Source organism: Balaenoptera physalus (assembly GCF_965194825.1).
Source record: "Balaenoptera physalus genome assembly, chromosome: 13".
NCBI lineage: Eukaryota > Metazoa > Chordata > Mammalia > Artiodactyla > Balaenopteridae > Balaenoptera > Balaenoptera physalus.
Genome location: NC_138892.1, coordinates 89,888,817 through 89,913,390, shown reverse-complemented (window position 1 = coordinate 89,913,390; position 24,574 = coordinate 89,888,817). Strand labels below are relative to the sequence as shown.

Sequence of the window (24,574 nt, the reverse complement as noted above, 5' to 3'; positions counted from 1 at the left end):
CATGTAACCGTTAATATGAGCTCTACAAGAATTTGTGTTTAAAAGAGCTAAAGCAATCAACAGCTGCAATTTAAAACATTGTTTATTAAAACTGTTTGGTTGGCTCAGTAATACAACTTAGTAAATCCTCTGGAATCCTGATTTCTTGAAGGCTGGGTGGTTAGGTATTTCCCAAATCGTGTTTAGTCTCTTATTCATCTTAATCTTTTTAAACTGTCATTTTTTTTTCCTCCTAAAAGTAATGTTTATTGCAAAGAAGAAAGGAAAAAAGGTCACTTGTCTACCATCTGAAATGAAACTAGTAGAAACATTTTGTTTTGGTTTTATTTCCATTCATCTTTTTCCCCCTGTGCATTATGTTTTTTTTTTCTTTTTTCCTCTCTTCAGGCATAATATTTTAATAATTTGGATCACTGTGTTTACTATTTTGTGTCTTTTTTCATATAACATTTGTAATTCTCCTGGTCATTTAATAATTTTTGAAAATGAAATTTTTATCATGGCTGCACAGTATTTCGTCATGATGGTGGTCTTTACTCTCTCATTCCCAAGGGTACCTAGAAAAAAATTTTAAAATATGTTCTGACTTTTCATTTTGGAGCTTATTAGTAAAGTGATTTGGTTAAAGCTTGTTCTGTCTTCCCATTCTGCAGTTTAGTGAAGTGATTTGGTTAACTTTAAGACTTTCTGTGGAATAGTTTTTGTGAATTCAGGAATTTAAACTGGTTGAGTTGCAGTGGTTTATGTAGTCACCAACTTTTAAAAACCTTATATTATTTTGTCAATATGCATATAGATTTTGGTAACTGGGCTTTTATACTTTGATGATCTCACTTATTTTACTCTAGACTTGACTATTATAAAAATTTTGAATTAAATATTAAATACAATTACATTAAATTTTTTTGCTTTTGTCTAAAATACTCCACTTGCCATTACATTTTTCGTCATATAATTCTCTTTTTCTGAGTTTGAATATGATCAACATACATCCCCAGATTAAACATATAAATCTGTATGACACATGACAGTCCAAAAGCTCTTTTATCTGGGAAAAGCCAGTGTGTATAAACCAGAAGTTTGTTTTGTTACCTCAGCTTGATGTTTTAAAAGATAATGTAACTAGACATATGCTCTGCATTTTCTCAATATCAGCAGCTTAGAAACTATTCTTACAGCCATCTCTGTTCATGTATCTGTTTTAACTGTTGAGCCCTGTTAGCCTTTGAGTTTGTGATCCCTTGATGTAGACAGTGACCCATTTTGATTTTTTTTTTTTTCTAATGTTTCTCTCTGTCTCTCTTTCTCTCTCTCTTTTTCTCGTCTTTTAAAAAATAGGACCTATATCTCTGTTGAGTCAAACCCTCTCTAATACTCAGTACTCGAAAATGAAGTATTCTTAAGCAGGAGTTTGTCCCTTGGACAGGCGGAACAGGATAGTCTTTGGAGAATTATAATGAAATACACATACCTGTATCTATATTTAGCACTAATTTAGAATAAGAATCTCTTTAGTTTATGTAAAAATTTCTCAAATTAAAAAAATATTTAAAAGCAACTATACCTTTGCTCTTTTTAAATGATAAAACAACCACCTTAAGGCTGCTCAAATATGCTATTGGAAACATTAATTATGTAGCATTCCAGGAATATGTAAGAGTTTGATAGCAACTAACTTCTTAAATTAGGCATGTTGTTACACTGATCAGCAAGTGTTATAACGTAAGTGCAGGGTTCTCAGAATTCAAGTCTTTGAAAGTCTGTATTTTATTTCCGTATATAGATTAGCTTGTCAATTCACTGTTGGAGTATCATAGATTAATTTTTTGTTAAAGTTGCATAGATATTAAGTTTCCAAAGATAGTTTTCATTTCTAACTAAACTTGAATTTTTAAGTAACTGATGCCCCCATGTGGTTAAAGACATATTTTGCTTTTGTTTGAACTTGGAGAATGACTGTATTTTGACTTTTCTTTAGTGTAGTGGACATTAATGTTCACAAAGAAGCTGTTGACGCACATAAATAATTTGAATTTTGTAAAGCTCATTGCCATAAAATTCACAGCCTTACCCTGTATTGTCTCAGAAGTGCATGTAACCAAGCACGTACAATGAGACAAAATATTGGAAGCTATTTAATTATAAATAGCATAGGGATTTTCTGATCCTATATGTGATTTCTTATGTCTCTGTTTTTGTGTCTCACATAGGTGATGTACAGTTCATTGATTATGAATATTCTGGATACAACTACCTGGCATATGATATTGGAAATCATTTCAATGAATTTGCAGGTAAAATCTAGAGGAACATGTTCCTCTAATGGAGTAGCATATATAATTTTGAAAGGGTGCTTTTCGAATTGTTTTTCCTTTTCTTTAAAGAAGATCAACTGGGGGTAGGAGCAACAATTTTTATTTTCTTCCTGACCTTTTTGGTTTTTCTTTATTATTGGAGGAAAGAGGTGATGACCTCTTCCTTAATTTCTTAAGGAAAATAATGATTGTGGCTTTTTTGTGTGTGACTTTTGTTAAGAATTGACATAGTTGCTTCGTAAATCTCATCTCATCTGATTTTTTCTACACAACAAGTTGGGTAATATTCCCAGTTTACAAATGAGTAAAGTAACTCACCAAGGTCACAGTAAAATGCGAAGAACTAAGATTTGAAACCAACTTTTTAATCATTTAAAAGCCTTTGCTGTTTCTATTGTGTCCTTGGGCTTTTGGAATGTTGTTTAACTAAAGAGCTCAAGAATTTTTTTTTTTTTTCATTGGCTATGAATAATTGAAAACCTGGTCATTTTTACCCCTGAAAATAATCTTTTATTACCATCAAAGATAAAAGTTTAAGTTTTTTTAATGTAAGTATAATTAATTTAAAATACATTTTATGGCTATATTTAGAAACATGAAATGCTCTAAAATAGTGAAGATTAGGGAATTCCCCTGGATGGTTTATACCTAGCAGGAACTTTTCATTGCTGAATTTGTATTTTTATATATTTACGTATTCATGTATTTTCATATACTTCTAAGTTATCAGACTGGGTAAAGAGAGGTGGGAGAAAGTTTTAGTTTACATGTTTTCAGTTATTTCCCTCCACCAAGCCTCTATACATGCCATATCCCCACATACATGTTGTACATAAATATCTATAGGAAGGGAAAGCAGTTGTGCATATAATGAGATATCACCATGTTAGTAATATGGATAGTCACTGCTGTGGATACAGAAGAGTGATCTTAATATGATTTTGTGTAGAAAAAAATTGAAAAAGTTAGGTAGAGTTTGGATGTGCAGATAGAAGAGAAAGAGAGGCCACTGCAGGAAGAAGGAAGAAATCTTCAAGATGAGTATACCTATTTCTGTAGGATATAAAATCCATGAAGGAGAATAGAGTGTCATAAGACCAGAGAAGTAAGTTTGGATCAACTTAGGAAGAACCTTGAAGGCTAGGCAAAATACTATGAACTAGATTAGTATTTTTCAAACTATACATCATGAGATCAGATATGTGGGGTAATTAAAGCAAGGAACGGAAAAGAAATAGAATGTATCAGAATTGGAAGGTGTAGTTAGGGTAAATATTGTTCTGTGAAATTTAGTATCAGGTGTGTGTATAAGGTTTCAATATAAAAATGTATTTCTTACTCTGTGAGAAATGGTTAAAGAAGCTTTAGAGCCACAGTTCTAGGAAATGCTCTAGATATTAGTGTGCATAAGAATCTCATAAGAATCCCCTGAGGTACTTATTAAAATCGAAGATTTGTGGCTTCTGATGCAGGTGGTTCAAGCAAGCTTCATACTTTGAGGAAAAACTGAGGCAATGAGAATTGATTATAGTGATCAACTGTACTGTGCGTTAGAATTTAATTTGGAATATATTATGATTGGTTTATTATTCTAATAAATGCTATTTACTTAATAATATCTAGTATTTCAGCCCAAAATGGAAACATTTAATAATTTTTTTCTGAAAACATATGTAGATGGTAGGGATTATTAAAGTTTGCAGAAGATGTGTAATATGTTCTTAAAAATCTCAGTGTACTTTCTTTTCTATTTTAGGTGTGAGTGATGTAGACTATAGTCTTTATCCAGACAGAGAACTGCAGGACCAGTGGCTGCGTTCTTACCTTGAAGCCTACAAAGAATATAAGGGTTTTGGGTCTGAAGTTACTGAAAAGGAAGTAGAAATACTCTTCATTCAAGTCAATCAGTTTGCATTGGTAAGTTTAAATTTAAACAATTAATGAAAGATTCTTGATATAATGTTAAAAACTAAAAATTTTCATCATTTTTTAAACAGTTCCCCATTTTGAGTTTTGTGAACTTATTTGTTTAAAATAATGACAAAATGAGATTGTTTAAAATTCCCCCACTGTAATGCTTTTGAGGACAAAAATTTTGTTTCATTCACTGCTATATCCCCAGCCCCTAGAACAACAATGCCTAGCCACATGGTTAAGTGCTCAGTGAAATTATTTGTTTAATGAATGGATTCTAGTTAGAGTTAGGATTAATGTGTGAAGTAGTTTTTTTTAATATCTAATTCTCTTTCTTTATGTTATGAAAAACATAATCAAGGACAGACTTATGGGTAGTAAGGTTTTTCCACAATACATTTAATCATCACATGTGAACATGTTAACATATCATGTTAACACGATAAAAGTAGATTGGAAGGACTAGTAGAATTATGTTTTCATAACCACCAGTATTTTGTCTTACTGACCTTCTTTTGATAAGCAGTTATTTCCTGCATCTTTGATATTGTAATGCTTTATTATTTTCAAGACCCACTTCTCTTTACTCTAAATGCATTTACGCTTTCAAATTTTAGTTCATTTAAATTACCTTTTGAGAATGACGTGATGCCATTAGAATGAGCTTTCAGCTAAGGTGTTGAGACAATTAAATTGAATACTGGGTTGAAGTTATTTTAGCTACTACTTCTTTTTAGTTTTAATATAATTCTCTGCAGTTGACATGGGGAATATTTGCTATGTAGTCTTCACAAAAAAGACCCTATTGGTGGCTCACAGGTGTACTGTTTCCATAGTCTTAAGAGCAGCATTCCCCCAGAGCCATACAGAATACATCTTAAGTAAGAGGTGTGCTGAAAGGTGGCTTCTTTACCTGCTGTTCTGATGTCTATTTTGAGTAGAACTGTTGGTTAAATTAATGACATGCTCTCCAGTTCGTCCTAGGATGCCTGCTGTTTCTATTTATTCTATTTAAGCATGATCTTAAAGTAGAGAATATAGGGTTTCCTTAACAATAATGACATAATTGCTAAATCCAGTTAAAACTCTTCAGTCTTTATCTTACTTGATCTGTCCATAGCATTTGACATTATTTTCCATTGATTCCAATTTTTTTTTCGTTAATTTTTGTGGTCCCATTCTTCCTTGGTTTTCCTCTTTTGTGCCCTCCTGCTTGTCTCCTTCTCTGGCTCCTCTTTCTTCTTACTCTTCCTCCAACCCTCTTACACGCTAGTGTTTCCTAATATTCGGATTTGGGGCCTCCCTCCTTTCATTTTATGTACTTTATGTACTTTTTTTATTTTTGGCCATGCCACACGGCTTGTGGGATCTTAGTTCCCTGACCAGGGATTGAACCCAGGCCCTCGGCAGTGAGAACACGGAGTCCTAACCACTGGACTACTGGAGAGTTCCCCACTTTATATACTTTTATTGGGTGATCTAGTCCCATGGCTTTTATTGCCCTTTCTGTTAATGATCCCACTGACAGGCTCCAGATCAGTACTGACTGTATCTATCCAGGGTCCCATTAGTATTTGACCACAAGGTGTCCAAACTTGAATTTTATTTTCTGCATCCTATCCTCTGTCCCATTCTTTATTCTTTATTGTACTGTCTTGACTTAATTAAAATGCTGTCCATTCTGTTGCTGTATTCTGAAACCAGGAAAGAATTTTTTTTCATGTGTTCCTCTTCTTCTCACATTTTTTCTCTTTTCCGGTTCTATTCTCAAATTCTGTCAATTCCAAACCTTTCTCCTTAATTGCATGACCTTTGATTAAGGCCTTTGTCTCTCACCTATGTCCAGGTTTTTTCTGTCTGTAATTCACACTGTATATTTTAAAAGCGCTCTTTCTAATAACTAGAATCTAATTTATGAATCTGATTGTGTCACTTTCCTACTTTATGACTCCCCATGACTTAACAGAATGAAATCCAAATGATAGCATCTACAAATTGTCTTATTTCCCACTAAATTTCTCACCTCCCACCTCCTCTCTGGCAGAGTCATCTTGTTTTCTAAACACTCCAGGGTGTTTTTAAGCCTATATGCTTTTGTATATATTATTCCTTTCTACCTAGAATGCCCTTTTCCCTGTATTCTCCGGCAAGTTCCTCTTGTTCCTTATGGATGTGTCTTAAATACTGTTTCCTCCTCTTTCCTTAATCACTTGTCATGAAGAAGACAGCACATACATAAGTTATAAAGCTGTTTTGATAAGGGAAGAAAAGAGGTTTGAATAAGATCGAGGTGTAGCTGTTCTAAATAAATAATGTTTGGTAAATGTTTATTGTTTGGTAAATGTTTGGTAATGTTCTAAATAAATAAATGTTTGGTAAATGGTATGATCAGACTTCTCAATATTAAAAGATTTCACTTCTAATTAATTGTTTACTATAATTAATTAATGTTGCGGAGATGACAAACAAAAGTAGGTATTTGCATTACAAAACCAAATAGGGAATACAGGGGTTTTTTTAAGCTTTGAGGAGTTTTTAGACACATTGTTGGCAGACTTCAGTTTCTTTCTAAGTAAAATATTAAAGTTATATTGAGGTTTTCAGGAAACAGTTTGAGGATTCATTTAGTTATTTGTTCACCATATAAAGCTTTTAATTTTTCTTTGCAACAGGTGTGGGTAGCCTAGGAATTAAAATACCCTTTGATAGAGAGACTTACATAGCCATAACTTCCAAATCTGAGAGAAGTAGAATTAGTAAATCATAGAATCACAGATTATTATATTATTTGTACTTAAATATTCTCTCTTTGCCATTTTTGGGAATGCAAAATGACAAATGGGCTATTTCCTCACTTCCCCTTTTATCCGTTTATGAGTCTAATGTTACATATAAAATTTTAATTTTTCACCCTATAAAAGGTGTTACCTACCAAAAAAGTGAAGTTTTATGTATAATGCTTCTCTAGTATAGAATCATTTAGTTATTTTACATTACTATATGAATAAAAACTGAGAAATACATTTGCCAGCACTGCTTGAAATGGTGGGGAGAGCTGTTTTGATGTTATTTTTAGGTGTAGAATGTCCCCTGATTTTAGTCTTTTCTACTACAGAACCCACCTAATAGGTAGAGATTATGATACCATTTGCAGATGATTTTTATATCATCAGAATATGCTGAGGTGATTAAGACTAATGGTTCTCAAACTTTTTGGTCTCAGTACCTTATTTTACGCTTCCAAAACTTTTTTGAAGACCTCTACGAGATTTTGTTTATATGGTTTAATTATCAGTATTTACCATCTTGGAAATTAAAACAAATTCAAAATATTTATTAAATACATATTTTTTTAAAAAGCTCATATTAACATAAACAGCATTTTAAAAATGAAAAATAGCTATTTTCCAAATCAAAAAACACTTCAGTGAGAAGGATGACATAATTTTTTATACTTTTATAAACCTCTGTAATGTCTGGCATAACAAAAGCTGTATTCTCATATTTGCTTCTGCATTTCATCTCTTACAATGTATGGTTTCGGTTGAAGTATATGAAGATAGTCCTGTTTCACACACATAGGGTTGTTGGAATAGAGGAGTATTTTGCCTTTTCAGAGAATTGTGGATATTCTTTTTTGATGCTTCACCAAAACTCAGCAAGTGATAGTTTCTTAAAGGTTAACTGTAATGTTCAGTCTGAACACATAAGTTAACTTCTGTATTCTATTACATTAATCTCCATTAGTTTATCTTGCACTTTGAATAGTTCTTTTATCAATGCGTGATTTTGTAATTTGAATGTCATTCATTAGTCATTTGGAAAATATGGATTTATTGAGCTGTATAGAACTTCTAAAAGTTGATACATCTCATTATATGATATTTTAAAAATCACATTTATTGATATCACCACCAGTATCAGAAAAGTTTTAGGTACTTTATTGAGAAGCTGATAAGCTCACAGAGTTGAATACAAATTTTCCAAAGTTCTAATTTTAGTTTGAATAGTCAAAGTCTGTTATTGGCAACAAATACTGTCAGTTATTCTCATTGAAATGACAAGTTCTCTTTTTTATATTTGAGAAATGTCTGCCAAATACCCAAGTCTAATAACTCTAGTTCATATGTCAGTTGTTCTTCAAGTAAAAATGATGTTCCATTAAAAATGTGCGAATTTAGCTCACAACTCAGTCATATGTGGTTTTCCTTGAGACAGCCTTCATGCTTTGGGTATGCATCAGCCATGCTTTATCTGTACTTCCTGTATCATCCCACAGAATATCAGAATATCATGTACTCAAGGGTGGAGATTTAATAAAATTAATAGTTAAAGGACTTTAACTATTAAAGGACATTCTTTAGTGAGACTGGATTTGTACTGTGAGTGTGTGGTGGTGGTGAAGAATAAGACTACTATACTAATTCAGTTTGGTACCACTACCTTGACTTATGTTAAGGTACCAGGAGCTTCACCCAGTATTGCGTTTTCATCATTGCAAATGTAAACATAGTCGAAAAGACAAGTAACATATTAGTATTATTATGAAAATAGTTTTGGGCCTCAGAATCTTCCATGGATTCATGGACCACTTTGAGAACCACTGATTGAGACTTTCAAAAGAAGGAAGGCATCTCATCTCATAAATCACTTTTCAATACCTGAGACACTGCCTTAGACAGAAAGAAGACCATTTAAAAAAATCTTCCATCATTTTTGTCATTTTGGTTTCATATAATTATAATAATTAACATTTTATTGAATGTTTGTTGTATGCCAGCTGCTCCGATGTGGTTTTTTTTCCACACACCAATCAGTTCTCTAGTTCTCAGCAGGCAGTGATTGGGTGTCCTACAAATTTAACTCAGGTCTGACACTATCCACCTGGAGATAGTGTCAGATTCCATAGGTTAAAGGTTCAGTCCCACAAGACTGCCCCCTCACCCCTTTAGATGCCACTCACAAGTCCACTGGCTTTAAATGGGAGGCTTCCACAACTCCCTCCTTGGGGCCTATTAATTTGCTAGAGTGGCTCACAGAACTCAGAGAAACGTTTACATTTGTTTACCAGTTTATCATAAAGGATATTATAAGGATACAGAAGAACAGTTGGATGAAGAGGTACAGTACTGTGAGGTCTGGAAGTGTCCTGGGTGTAGGAACTTACGTTCCTGTGGAGTTTCAGGTGTACCACCCTCCCAGCATGTGCGTAGGTTCTGGTTCACGAAATATGGAAGCTCTCCAAACCCCTTCCTTTTAGGTTTTAGTGGACGCTTCATTACCAAAGCAAGATTGATTAAATCATTGGCCATCTCAGTTTTCAGTCCCTCTTCCCTCCCTGGAAGTCTGGAGGTGGTGGGGCCGAAAGTTCCAACCTTCTAATCACATGGTTAGTTTCCCTGGCAACCAGCCCTCAAGTTTAGGGGCTTTCTAAAAGACACCTCATTAACATGTGGTTGAAAGGGGCTTGTTAAGAATAACAAAGACATTCCTTTCACATTTATGGCTGTGGAACTATTTCAGGAACCAATGACAAAAGACCAAATATTATAACAAAAGATGCTCCCAGTTGCTCTATGCTTAGGAAAGTCCAAGGAGCTATGAGCCAGGAACAGTGAATGAAGATCAAATGTCTGTATCTTATTATAAATTATAATATCTCACTTGCATTTTACAGATGAGGGAACAAATGTACAGAGGGGTTAATTAAGTTGCTTACAGCCACACACCTAGTAATTTTTTTCTAGTTATAGTATTTCTAGTTAGAATAGAGTATTTCTTGGGAAGTAAAGTCTTAGTGTTATCAGAAACTTTTTTTTTTTTTTAGATTATCAAATATTTAACTCTGTTTAATGCAGTGTTGTGTAGTCCCAGCCTAGAAAAGCTAAGGAGTACAGTGCAATGGTAAAACTTAGTAGAATCTGACCACTATAGAAAGATATGAAAATTAAAGCTGGATATATAGTAAGGTAGGATTCCAGTAGGGAAAAATATAGATCAATCCATTTTCAAGATATGAGAACAGATGGTCTAAATATTTGGATGTGGATTATAGCTAATCTAAAAATGCATAGGTAGAGATAAATGTAAGCTAAATATCAATCTATGTAAGTGTTAAAAAAGTACACATGCAACTATTTTATTTTTGCTTGTATGTACAATATAATTTATACCAATATTCTGTTTAATGCTTTCAAAGAGAAAGCCAATTGGAAGGCTCATAAATATGTAGCAGAAAAAACTGAAACACAGAACAAAATATGTTTTCTAATAAGATGTAATAAGTAGGGATATAAAAAGAATGATGACTAAAAAAGTAAAGTACCAAGTGCTTTAAAAATCTGTCATTAAACAAGATAAATTGAAGACAGTAAAGTAGACAGAAACTAATGGGAAAAAGCAAGCTGGAGATAAGTATTCCTAAGTAATCAGAATGAAAGAAATGCATCTGAACCACAGAAGGCATAAAAACTAGGAGCCAGCATATGCTTGGCAATCTTTTCTGTGTAGCTTTACTGAACTGACCAGAACACTGCCAATTTTTTTTATTGTAATAATTTTTTATTGAATGAAAGATTTAAAAAATTTTATAGTGCTTTACAATTTCTAAAAGTATCACACACGTGACTTCATATAACCCCATGATAACCCTTTTTTCCCCCACCCCTATATTGCCCACCCCCACAAGTGGTAACCACTAGTTTGTTCTTTTTATCTGTGAGTATGCTTCTTTTTTTTTTTAATTTTATTTAATTTATTTTTTTATACAGCAGGTTCTTAATAGTCATCAATTTTATCCACATCAGTGTATGTATGTCAATCCCAATCGCCCAGTTCATCACACCACCACCCCCACTACCCGCCGCTTTCCCCCCTTGGTGTCCATACGTTTATTCTCTACAGCTGTGTCTCAATTTCTGCCCTGAAAACCGGTTCATCTGTACCATTTTTCTAGGTTCCATGTATATGCGTTAATATACAATATTTGTTTTTCTCTTTCTGTCTTACCTCACTCTGTATGACAGTCTCTAGATCCATCCACGTCTCAACAGATGACCCAATTTCGTTCCTTTTTATGGCTGAGTAATATTCCATTGTATATATGTACCACATCTTCTTTATCCATTCGCCTGTCGATGGGCATTTAGGTTGCTTCATGACCTGGCTACTGTAAATAGTGCTGCAATGAACATTGGGGTGCATGTGTCTTTTTGAATTGTGATTTTCTCTGGGTATATGCCCAGTAGTGGGATTGCTGGATCATATATATGGTAATTCTATTTTTAGTTTTTTAAGGAACCTCCATACTGTTCTCCATAGTGGCTGTATCAGTTTACATTCCCACCAACAGTGCAAGAGGGTTCCCTTTTCTCCGTACCCTCCCCAGCATTTGTTGTTTGTAGATTTTCTGTTGAAACCCATTCTAACTGGTATGAGGTGATACCTCTTTGTAGTTTTGATTTGCATTTCTCTAATAGTGCTGTTGAGCAGCTTTTCATGTGCTTCTTGGCCATCTGTATGTCTTCTCTGGAGAAATGTCTATTTAGGTCTTCTGCCCATTTTTGGATTGGGTTGTTTGTTTTTTTAATATGGAGCTGCATGAGCTGTTTATATATTTTGGAGATTAATCCTTTGTCTGTTGATTCCTTTGCAAATATTTTCTCCCATTCTGAGGGTTGTCTTTTCGTCTTGTTTATGGTTTCCTTTGCTGTGCAAAAGCTTTGAAGTTTCATTAGGTCGCATTTGTTTATTTTTGTTTTTATTTCCATTACTTTAGGAGTTGGATCAAAAGAGATCTTTCTGTGATTTATATCAAAGAGTGTTCTTCCTATGTTTTCCTCTAAGAGTTTTATAGTGTCCAGTCTTACATTTAGGTCTCTAATCCATTTTGAGTTTATTTTTGTGTCTTTTGTTAGGGAGTATTCTAATTTCATTCTTTTACATGTAGCTGTCCAGCTTTCCCAGCACCACTTATTGAAGAGACTGTCTTTTCTCAATTGCATATCCTTGGTTCCTTTGTCATAGATTAGTTGACCATAGGTGCATGGGTTTACCTCTGGGCTTTCTATCTTGTTCCATTGATCTATGTTTCTGTTTTTGTACCAGTACCATATTGTCTTGATTACTGTAGCTTTGTAGTATAGTCTGAAGTCAGGGAACCTGATTCCTCCGGCTCCGTTTTTTTCCCTCAAGACTGCTTTGGCTATTCGGGGTCTTTTGTGTCTCCATACAAATCTTAAGATGATTTGTTCTAGTTCCGTAAAAAATGCCATTGGTAATTTGATAGGGATTGCATTGAATCTGTAGATTGCTTTGGGTAGTATAGTCATTTTCACAATATTGATTCTTCCAATCCAAGAACATGGTATATCTCTCCATCTGTTGGTATCATCTTTAATTTCTTTCATCAGTGTCTTATAGTTTTCTGCAAAGAGGTCTTTTGTCTCCCTAGGTGGGTTTATTCCTAGGTATTTTATTCTTTTTGTTGCAATGGTAAATGGGAGTGTTTCCTTAATTTCTCTTTCAGATTTTTCATCATTAGTGTATAGGAATGCAAGAGATTTCTGTGCATTAATTTTGTATCCTGCAACTTTACCAAATTCATTGATTAGCTCTAGTAGTTTTCTGGTGGCATCTTTAGGATTCTCTATGTATAGTATCGTGTCATCTGCAAACAGTGACAGTTTTACTTCTTCTTTTCCAATTTGTATTCCTTTTCTTTCTTTTTCGTCTCTGATTGCCGAGGCTAGGACTTCCAAAACTCTGTTGAATAATAGTGGTGAGAGTGGACATCCTTGCCTTGTTCCTGATCTTAGAGGAAATGCTTTCAGTTTTTCACCATTGAGAATGATGTTTGCTGTGGGTTTGTCGTATATGGCCTTGATTATGTTGAGATAGGTTCCCTCTATGCCCACTTTCTGGAGAGTTTTTATCATAAATGGGTGTTGAATTTTGCCAAAAGCTTTTTCTGCATCTACTGAGATGATCATATCGTTTTTATTCTTCAGTTTCTTAATATGGTGTATCACATTGATTGATTTGCGTATATTGAAGAATCCTTGCATCGCTGGGATAAATTCCACTTGATCATGGTGTATGATCCTTTTAATGTGTTGTTGGATTCTGTTTGCTAGTATTTTGTCGAGGATTTTTGCATCTATATTCATCAGTGATATTGGTCTGTAATTTTCTTTTTGTGTAGTATCCTTGTCTGGTTTTGGTATCAGGGTGTTGGTGGCCTCATAGAATGAGTTTGGGAGTGTTCCATCCTCTGTAATTTTTTGGAAGAGTTTGAGAAGGCTGGGTGTTAGCTCTTCTCTAAATGTTTGATAGAATTCACCTGTGAAGCCATCTGGTCCTGGACTTTGTTGGAAGATTTTTAATCACAGTGTCAATTTCATTACTTGTGATTGGTCTGTTCATATTTTCTATTTCTTCCTGGTTCAGTCTTGGAAGGTTATACCTTTGTAAGAATTTGTCCATTTCTTACACGTCCATTTTATTGGCATAGAGTTGCTTGTAGTAGTCTCTTAGGATGCTTTGTATTTCTGCAGTGTCTGTTGTAACTTCTCCTTTTTCATTTCTTTTTTTTTTTACATGGTTTTTAATCTATGTTAAAACACTTTTTTAAAAATTAATTGATTGATTGATTGATTTTTGGCTGTGTTGGGTCTTCGTTTCTGCGTGAGGGCTTTCTCTAGTTGCGGCAAGAGGGGGGCCACTGTTCATCGTGGTGCGCGGGCCTCTCACTATCGCGGCCTCTCTTGTTGTGGAACACAGGCTCCAGACGTGAAGCCTCAGTAGTTGTGGCTCACGGGGCCAGTTACTCCGCGGCATGTGGGATCGTCCCAGACCAGGGCTCGAACCCGTGTCCCCTGCATTGGCAGGCGGATTCCCAACTACTGCGCCACCAGGGAAGCCCTCCTTTTTCATTTCTAATTTTATTGATTTGAGTCCTCTCCCTCTTTTTCTTGTTGAATCTGGCTAATGGTTTATCAATTTGGTTTATCTTCTCAAAGAACCAGCTTTTAGTTGTATTGATCTTTGCTGTTGTTTTCTTTGTTTGCATTTCATTTATTTCTGCTCTGATCCGTATGATTTCTTTCCTTCTGCTACCGTCGGGTTTTGTTTGTTCTTCTTTCTCTAGTTCCTTTAGGTGTAAGGTTAGATTGTTTACTTGAGGTTTTTCTTGTTTCTTGAGGTAGGATTGTATAGCTATAAACTTCCCTCTTAGAACTGCTTTTGCTGCATCCCATAGGTTTTGGATCATCGTGTTTTCATTGTCATTTGTCTCTAGGTATTTTTTGATTTCCTCTTTGATTTCTTCAGTGATCTCTTGGTTATTTAGTAACGTATTGTTTAGCCTCCATGTGTTTGTGTTTTTTACGTTTTTTTCCCTGTAATTGATTTCTAATCTCATACCGTTGTGGTCAGAAAAGATGCTTGATGTGATTTCAATTTTCTTAAATTTACTGAGGCTTGATTTGAGACCCAAGATGTGATCTATCCTGGAGAATGTTCCATGTGCACTTGAGAAGAAAGTGTAATCTGCTGTTTTTGGATGGAGTGTCCTATAAATATCAGTTAAATCTATCTGGTCTATTCTGTCATTTAAAGCTTCTGTTTCCTTATTCATTTTCATTTTGGATGATCTGGGCATTGGTGTAAGTGAGGTGTTAAAGTCCCCCACTATTATTGTGTTACTGTCGATTTCCTCTTTTATAGCTGTGAGCAGTTGCCTTATGTATTGAGGTGCTCCTTTGTTGGGTGCATATATAGTTATAATTGTTATATCTTCTCCTTGGATTGATCCCTTGATCATTATGTAGTTTCCTTCTTTGCCTGTTGTAATAGTCTTTGTTTTAATGTCTATTTTGTCTGATATGAGAATTGCTTCTCCAGCTTTCTTTTGATTTCCATTTGCATGGAATATCTTTTTCCATGCCCTCACTTTCAGTCTGAATGTGTCCCTAGGTTTGAAGTGGGTCTCTTGTAGACAGCATATATATGGGTCTTGTTTTTGTGTCCATTCAGCAAGCCTGTGTCTTTTGGTTGGAGCATTTAATCCATTCACGTTTAAGGTAATTATCGATATATATGTTCCTGTGGCCATTTTCTTAATCGTTTTGGGTTTGTTTTTTTTTTTGTTTTTTGTTTTTTGGTTTCTGTTTTAAATTTTTTTTTTTTTAATGTGATGATCCATTCATTTATTTATTTATGGCTGTGTTGTGTCTTCGTTTCTGTGCGAGGGCTTTCTCTAGTTACGGCAAGTGGGGGCCACTCTTCATCGCGGTGCGTGGGCCTCTCACTATCGCGGCCTCTCTTGTTGCGGAGCACAAGCTCCAGACGCGCGGGCTCAGCAATTGTGGCTTACGGGCTTAGTTGCTCCGTGGCATGTGGGGTCTTCCCAGACCAGGGCTCGAACCCGCGTCCCCTGCATTGGCAGGCAGACTCTCAACCACTGCGCCACCAGGGAAGCCCTTGGGTTTGTTTTTGTAGGTCCTTTTCTTTTCTTGTGTTTCCCACTTAGAGAAGTTCCTTTAGCATTTGTTGTAGAGCTGGTTTGGTGGTGCTGAATTCTCTTAGCCTTTGCTTGTCTGTAAAACTTTTGATTTCTCTGTCGAATCTGAATGAGATCCTTGCCAGGTAGAGTAATCTTGATTGTAGGTTCTTCCCTTTCCTCACTTTAAGTATATCATGCCACTCCTTTCTGGCTTGTAGAGTTTCTGCTGAGAAATCAGCTGTAACGTTATGGGAGTTCCCTTGTATGTTATTTGTCGTTTTTCCTTTGCTGCTTTCAATAATTTTTCTTTGTCTTTAATTTTTGCTAAATTGATTACTATGTGTCTTGGCGTGTTTCTACTTGGGTTTATCCTATATGGGACTCGCTGCGCTTCCTGGTCTTGGGTGGCTATTTCTTTTCCCATGTTAGGGAAGTTTTCGACTATAATCTGTTCAAATATTTTGTTGGGTCCTTTCTCTCTTCTCCTTCTGGGACCCCTATAATGCAAACGTTGTGTTTAATGTTGTCCCAGGGGTCTCTTAGGCTGTCTTCATTTCTTTTCATTCTTTTTCCTTTATTCTGTTCTGCAGCAGTGAATTCCACCATTCTGTCTTCCAGGTCACTTATCCGTTCTTCTGCCTCAGTTATTCTGCTATTGATTCCTTCTAGTGTAGTTTTCATTTCAGTTGTTGTATTGTTCATCTTTGTTTGTTTGTTCTTTAATTCTTCTAGGTCTTTGTTAAACACTTCTTGCATCTTCTCGATCTTTGCCTCCATTCTTTTTCCGAGGTCCTGGATCATCTTCACTGTCATTATTCTGAATTCTTTTTCTGGAAGGTTGCCTATCTCCACTTCATTTAGTTGTTTTTCTGGGGTTTTATCTTGTTCCTTCGTCTGGTACATAGCCCTGTGCCTTTTCATCTTGTCTGTCTTTCTGTGAATGTGGTTTTTGTTCCACAGGCTGCAGGATTGTAGTTCTTCTTGCTTCTGCTGTCTGCCCTCTGGTGGATGAGGCTATCTGAGAGGCTTGTGTAAGTTTCCTGATGGGAGCGACTGGTGGTGGGTAGAGCTGACTCTTGCTCTGGTGGGCCGAGCTCAGTACAACTTTAATCCACTTGACTGCTGATGGGTGGGGCCGGATTCCCTCCCTGTTGGTTGTTTGGCCTGAGGCAACCCAACACTGGAGCCTACCTGAGCTCTTTGGTGGGGCTAATGACAGACTCTGGGAGGGTTCACGCCAAGGAGTACTTCCCAGAACTTCTGCTGCCAGTGTCCCCATCCCCTCGGTGAAACAGAGACACACCCCACCTCTGCAGGAGACCCTCCAACACTAGCAGGTAGGTCTGGTTCAGTCTCCTATGGGGTCACTGCTCCTTCCCCTGGGTCCCGATGCGCACACTACTTTGTGTGTGCCCTCCAAGAGTGGAGTCTCTGTTTCCCCCAGTCCTGTCGAAGTCCTGCAATCAAATCCCTCTAGCCTTCTAAAGTCTGATTCTCTAAGAATTCCTCCTCCCGTTGCCAGACTCTCAGGTTGGGAAGCCTGACGTGGGGCTCAGAACCTTCACTCCAGTGGGTGGACTCCTGTGTTATAAGTGTTCTCCAGTTTGTGAGTCACCCACCCAGCAGTTATGGGATTTGATTTTACTGTAATTGCGCCCCTCCTACCGTCTCATTGTGGCTTCTCCTTTGTCTTTGGATATGGGGTATCTTTTTTGGTGAGTTACTGTGTCTTCCTGTCGATGATTGTCCAGCAGCTAGTTGTGATTCTGGTGTTCTCATAAGAGGGAGTGAGAGCTCGTCCTTCTACTCCGCTATCTTGGTTCCTCCCTCAGAATCTTAAAATATCGTGTTTAAATGAAAATAGATTGTAAAGCACACATACAAAATTATTGTGCAACTCCTAATTATGCAGTCATCTGTTTACTCTTTAAGTCCTACGACTCATTTTTCTACAGCATAAGTCAAGTTGTGTAACTTTATATCATCGTTGATTGCGCAGAATTGTTGGGTCAATAAAAATTGATTTCAGAAATTTGTCACCCCCTGAACATCTTCAGGTTTCAGTATATGTTTTGTTTTTGAGATTTGGATTTTCCTTTTTGTATATATTTTAAGAAACAAAGTCCTTTTTTAATGTATTTTATAGGAAATCCTGTTAGCGATTATGACCCATTAAAAACACTTAGCTAACAACATGTATCAGTGCTGATGACCACACAAAAACAATTTTGCCCACACAAAGCATGGTACAGGAACTGGGCTCTATTTCTTTTTTAGTGATTATAATTTATTATAACCTCTTTTGTGGACAGAAGTGGTCTATAGCCATCCAGATAACTGTACACTTCAGTATTACCTGTGTTTTAGACACTTTGTGGTAAAGAAGCATCAAGAAAGTATTGTTCATGGAGTTGATGAAAAAGGAGAAAACTTACAATTTAATATTTGTTTTACAAAGAAATGCATTGTCATAATTCTTGATTTTTCTTCCCTTTTCTTAGGCTTCACATTTCTTTTGGGGATTGTGGGCTTTGATTCAAGCCAAATACTCCACTATTGAGTTTGATTTCCTTGGGTAAGTTTAATTTTACTGTATGCATTACATTTGTCTCTACTCTTTTGGGATTTACATGTAGAATTTATAGGGGACATTGTAGTTATTATTTTTAGTCAAATGCTGCAGAGGTTGCATACATTTAATAGTTGGTCTGCAAGGAAATCTGGTATAATCTGTTAAATGATCTCAGTATTAGAAAAGTGTCCAGTAGGTGGTGCAATAAACTAAAAATATGTCCCTTGAAAATTTAAAAACTTAAAAAAAAAATCAGTTTAGAAAGGGTGGGTGGAAATAAACGAAGGATTAAGGTTTTTAGCTCTAATTATGTTGTTACTCTCTTTTCTCAATAGGTATGCAATTGTTCGTTTTAACCAATACTTTAAAATGAAGCCTGAGGTTACTGCATTAAAGGTGCCTGAGTAAAGAAGACATTTAATTATTCTTAAGTAGCTGAACAATGCTTGTGGATATTTTAAGAAATTCCAAAAAGCCAATATATGTTAAAATTATTTTAATTTGGTTATCTTGCTTTACAAATTATGCTTCTAAACAACCAATTTATTTTTTAAAAAGTCTGAATGATGTCAAGAAATACACCTACTGCTCTCAGTATGTGGTGGGTAAGAAGTTTGTTAAATCAGCAAAAAGGTATAAAGATGTCAGTTTAATCCTTTGGTAATTTAATCTATGTTATATGTGAATTATTTATTATAAATTTAACATGGATTCTGTGACTGTTTTCATCTGTTTCATCTGTTTGTTGAGTGTAAGCAACGAAAATTTTCCAGAGAAAATTTTTTTAAGTTTTACTTTATTAAGATTAATTTTAGTAAACATTTTAGGTGTTTAGTGTAACCTTTTTATTTTGACACACTGTTAGTTAAATGAATCATTTACTCTTGGAATGCCAGACACTGGTTTAGATAACTTAAGATGTTCATAGAAAAATATCTGTTTAGGAGATTGAAGTACATTCACTGTCTATGCTAGTGGTACATCTTTCTGGAGTATTGAAAAGCATTTTTTGGGGGGGGGGACATCTTAGAATTAAATTCCCCTCTTGCTATATAGTCTGGCAGTATAAATATTAATATTTACCATATAATCCTGGAATAGATATATGATTTTTATGTTACCAAAATCTGTATTAAATAATGTTTTCATATACTATATATGGTCATTTAAGTTACAGTTTGTTTTTAAAATTTTACTATATCAAATTGTTTCTAACCAAAATTTTGTTTTACTTATTGAGATGTTGTATATTTTGTCTGTTATTAAATAGTAGCTAGTACAGCAATTGCTAATTTTTGAAACAAAGACAGAATGCTTATCATACTTGGGAACAAGAAAATGTCATTTAGATTAATTCTTTTTTACTTCTTCAGATTCATTCCTTACACTGTGGTTTTAATGTTTTAGTATGGCTCCATGTCTTTAGAATGATAGCAAATGATTACTTGATAAATGTATCAATAGTTTCAGAGAAATAAGTTGAGGTGGTTAAAAGAATTAAATAAGGAACATTTAGAACATAGATCTTGTACACTTAAAATCTGATATAACAATGTGAATTAAGCAAAAATACTCATGGTAGGAGGGCTTCTGTTTGGTTTGATTTCTTTTGATTTTGTTTGTTTGTTTTTGTCTGTTTGAGAGCGAGAGGACGGCAGTTATTATTTGGAAGGAACTTAGATCTTTGGGATAGATAAGCAAGCATCCAGTTTTGAAGACTGCTGTGTAGAGTTGATCAGTCATGGTTAACTTTGCTTAGAAAATTAGTCTGACAAGCTTTGCACTTTGGTCACATAAGTGCCCATGTACAAAGTTGGCTTAATGGATCTGCATATTCAGAATATGCAACTACAAATTTATCCTCTGAGAAATCTTCTGGGGAGTCTGATGTATTATTCCAAGTGACTTGTATTCTCAGATAAGTGCTTTAAAATACTTGGATTATCTCAAGATGTTTAAAGCTAATAAAGTAAGTAGAAACACTTACAGGCCATTTAAAATGGTAAATTCTAGTTACATGAATAGAATCTTAAAATCTGTTTTGTGTCTATATAACAGTATTAGATCAAGATTTGTTTTCTACCTCCCCAATGTTACAAATGTTCACTTCTGTTTTTATAAACCATATTACTGTAGGATCAATAGAATTTTACCTAATTAACTAAATGAAAGGAACCAATTAAACAATGAATAGCTTTTTATATAATGTTAGAGTGAACTTGAAAAATTGTTTTTCATGGAATTTTCATCTGGGGCTGGAACATTTTCTTAGAACAATGAAGAATATGTAGTACTCTTGATTTTTTTGCTTTCTGACTTCTTAAAAGTGCAAATATATCTTGGAGAACTGTGGGAAGAGAGAAGATCATTTTTCTACCTTACTCCATATTCTTCAAACTATTTTGAATAGAGATTCACTGAGCCATTGCTGGTAGATTGTGCATAGCTGCTAGCTGTGATACTCTTGTAAGTGGTTCAGAGAGATTCATATAGAAGTGAATGTAGAGGGGAATAAAGGCTCTCACTTTAGCCCTAGGCAATGAATCTTGGGAACAAAATAAGGTATTTCCCCCACTTTTAGGCTAGATTTTGGGTATTATGATGTTCCCACTTCCTGTACAGGTTTTTGGGATCATGCTTCAGCCTAATAATAGGGTTCAAAATTTGCTTCCCTTTTAATTGACCATTTAAGGGAGTCTAAAGGGAAAACATCCCTCTAAACTTTGTCCTGTGGCTTGCTGAGATGTCTTTTGCCTTTTTATGTTAAGCTAAGGAACTTGAATGCCTTACCTAATAACTCAACTGATAGTAAGCTCATTTTGTAAATATGAAAATGGTTGTTAGAGAAGTGGCATTCATGTATACTCACTGTTAGTCAATAGACCATAGTGGCCTGGATGCTTTAGCAAGCGAAATTCCACAATTTGTTTTCCCTTTGTTCCGTACATACTTGTATGATCTTACCTGACCAGTAATACTTGATTTTTTTCCCTCCTGACCCCATGCTACCACCACTTTCTGGGAATTAAAGAGATGTGGTAGTAAATCATACTGTTCACATACATGATCATTTGAGATCAATATGAGCACAAAACTCATCAACTAGGTCTGCCTGGAATGTATATAAAACAGTGTAAATAAAAATTTGTAAATTAGTGTGAGTTGTATGTTGCATATGAGATTGTGTATTGTTTTGCATTCTTTTCCCTTTTGCAGACATTTTTCTGTAAGGTAATGATCCAGCTCTTTGGTTTTAGACTGGAAATAGCCAACAAATCGGGCTGCACAGTGGGGTAACAAGAGGAACTGGAAATAGGGTTTGTCAGTTTTTGTTAATGTCAGTACTTATTTATTTAGCCTCTCAGTGCCTAATATGACTTTTTTTCAATCTTTAGTTGACCACTAGTTTTTGGAGGTTAGATTCCTGCAAGCAGTAAATTAATACATTGTTAGAATTCCATTATTTGAGTCATGATTCTAAGCTAAAGCAAATTAAAAATATAATTTTATGATTGCAGACTGAAGTGTTATCCTTTTCTGTTTTCAATGCTGTTAACCTTTTTCTACAAAAAAAACCTGAGTTTTTATATATCTCAGTGTGAATCTTAAGTCCCACATATACAAGGGAGATGATAAGTAATAGCTCCTAGTTCAACTTAAGCATGTCTCAGTTGGCTTCTCTAAGTATAAAGCTGTTCATTATGGGATTGTAAAACACAGAAGAGGTATGTGTTCTTTTAATGACTGCTAATTCCATTTTTGCTGAACTAAAAGTATTTAACTTCATAAATATATTTATTATGAAACCTTCCAGATTTAAAGGAAAAATTCCCCCCAAACACTCTCAATTAAAAGTTAAAAACCTCCACTTTTAAAGTTATATAGATATTTCTTTTTTACATTACACAAAGCTTTCTGTACCATTTTTGAATTCCTTCATAATGTAAATGAGAAAACTATCAGTTTGATTTTCTGCTTTAAATTGCTTTTAATAAGCATTTTATACTACATTCCAAAGTGATATAGACTTAAGCTTTTAATATTAGTCAGTCATTCAGTTGATAGACAAAGTTAACAATGCTTTATGCTAGGAGGAGAGTTTTGTTATTGGCAGCAACTTGCACTACTTTACACAAAAGGCAAATGCTAGTAGTTTTTTATGCACAAAGGAAAGTGAATTATAAGTATGTGGTAAAGCAGCTTTATCTTTATTTCAAAATTGATTTGCTCTGAATTTTCTTCATTAGATTTTTAGAATGTCTTTGACTGGAAACTTAGTTACATATTAAGGCAATCTGTTTTGTTTTTGTTTCTTTTTTTAACGAAAGACATTAGTTATATGGAACCACCTTTTTTCTGCTACATACCACTTGTGAGATTACAGTGTTATGTCTTGGGTTTGATGTCTTCAGACAGAAAAGTGTAACGATTATTTTAAATGAATTTTTCCCCATCTTTGAGGTTTAGTCCGTAAATGTATTGCTATAAAAGAAAATGCTTGAGTTTGCATTACTTGAATACTTGAAAACTGAAATTAATAAGATATATTACACAATGAATTAGACTTTTCTGAACAGTTTTTAACACTAAATTTTTCCTTTCTGGATCATAATTTGAAATGGACAGATTTAAACTATTTGAATAGAAAAAATAATACAGTGCTTATAGAAAGTACCCTTTTGACTTTGAGGCATTCAGAATTCAAGTTTTTAGTAGGTTTCTGTCCTGAAATCTGCTTTCTCTTCTTTCCTATACTTAATGCACTTACTATGCTACTGATGTTATCAAACAGCAAGTTAAAATAAAATCTGTGTTCATTACGCATCCTATGGCTTTCTAGTTATGAAAAAATGCTCTGTAAAATACTCTTAATCCCTAAATGTAGGCATATTTTTGTCTACACCTTGCCCATTAATGGTATTAATACCATTAATCATTTTAACAAAACACAAGGTGTTTATACAAATTGAAAACATTACATGTTATATTTGAACGAGTTAGTGAAGGGTAAGAAAAAGCTGGCTGATTTGAATTGTTCCATTAGTTAAATTTCAAAAGGAACTTTAACAGAGAGATTAAGACCTGATGGTATCCGTGTAAACTAGCTCCTGTGAACTGGAAAAGACCCCCCAAAAGCAGTGGAGGAAATGAGAGCGCTTGCATGGTTGTGCTGTGCTGCTACTTAAATTATGTAGTGACACCCTGTAATTTTTATTGTGCAACAATCTGAAGAAGTTTCCTGTTACTTACATGTACTAAAGTCATTATAAATTGGTAGAATCTGCAAAAAGGAAACTTTTAAACTCTACTGTATTTAGGAGCCTTTGTATAGCTGGGTGAAGTTTCCATGATTTGAATTATTTGGATTTTAAAATATACCATTATTTTAAGAAAGAAGACCTGGCATTATTCCATGTTGTTAAATGACAATGTCCTTATCAGTTTCAGAAGAAAAAAACAAAATGAATAATTGTCATTGCATTAGCTGTATGTTGAATTGGGAAATTGTGGCATAAAGGTTAAATTTATGTTTCTCAAATGTGAACCATAGTAGTATAATGCTGCTCTGTAAATACTGTAAGTGCTACAAATAGTCTCAGCACTGAAAATGTATTGATACCTCTCAAATGAATGCAACGTTTGATGTAGGTGTTTTGATATGCCTCAGAAAGTATCTGAGTGTCTGGGAACTTGTTAATCTGTTTGGTAATGAAGATACTTCCTGTTTTTTGTTGCTTCTTTTCATGTTTAAAATTTAATTTTTACATTTTTACTACTGTTAATTTAAGTAAAATTTGTTCTCTGGTTAAAATGGGGTTACCAGTGAAGAAAATTAAAAACAGCCTCATTCATGTAACTGCTTAAATAAAAATGCATTTTTGCTATGTGTTCATAAACTTTTAATGAATCTGTATTTCTGTTTAAATATAAGTGATGTTTAGGCTTTATTTCTGTTCAATAAGGCCTTTTACAACATTGATTAAATGAAGGAATGTATCTTTTTGAAGAGATTTATATTCTGTAAATAAAAATTGGTTGTAACAATAAAGTTGAGTTCTAACTGCTTGTATCCATAAATCTTGTTACTTCAACTTACTTTTGTGGTTTTCCTATTGTAGAAAAAGCTTTTAAATGTTCGTGTATAACTATTTGTATATTTGGAGTCTTTAAATTTCTAATCTCTGGTTTTTTAATACAGTGTTTAAAAGTTTTGAAAAAAGTTTACTTTTGAAAATTTGGTTGAGATGAGAATGTAGAATATTGTATAAA

At 34.5% G+C, this 24,574-nt stretch overlaps 1 protein-coding gene across 1 annotated transcript in view; it reads left to right on the top strand.

Annotated features, from left to right (window-relative positions):
* ETNK1 (ethanolamine kinase 1) overlaps positions 1-24,382 on the top strand; it is a 74,582-nt gene extending 50,200 nt beyond the window's left edge. Inside the window, exons 5-8 of the mRNA XM_082419851.1 lie at positions 2,211-2,294; positions 4,072-4,232; positions 18,234-18,307; positions 18,640-24,382. Of these exons, the coding sequence (XP_082275977.1) occupies positions 2,211-2,294; positions 4,072-4,232; positions 18,234-18,307; positions 18,640-18,712 (392 nt within the window). The 3' untranslated portion in view covers positions 18,713-24,382. The remainder of the gene's footprint in view (positions 1-2,210; positions 2,295-4,071; positions 4,233-18,233; positions 18,308-18,639) is intronic.
* Positions 24,383-24,574: the final 192 nt, after the last annotated feature.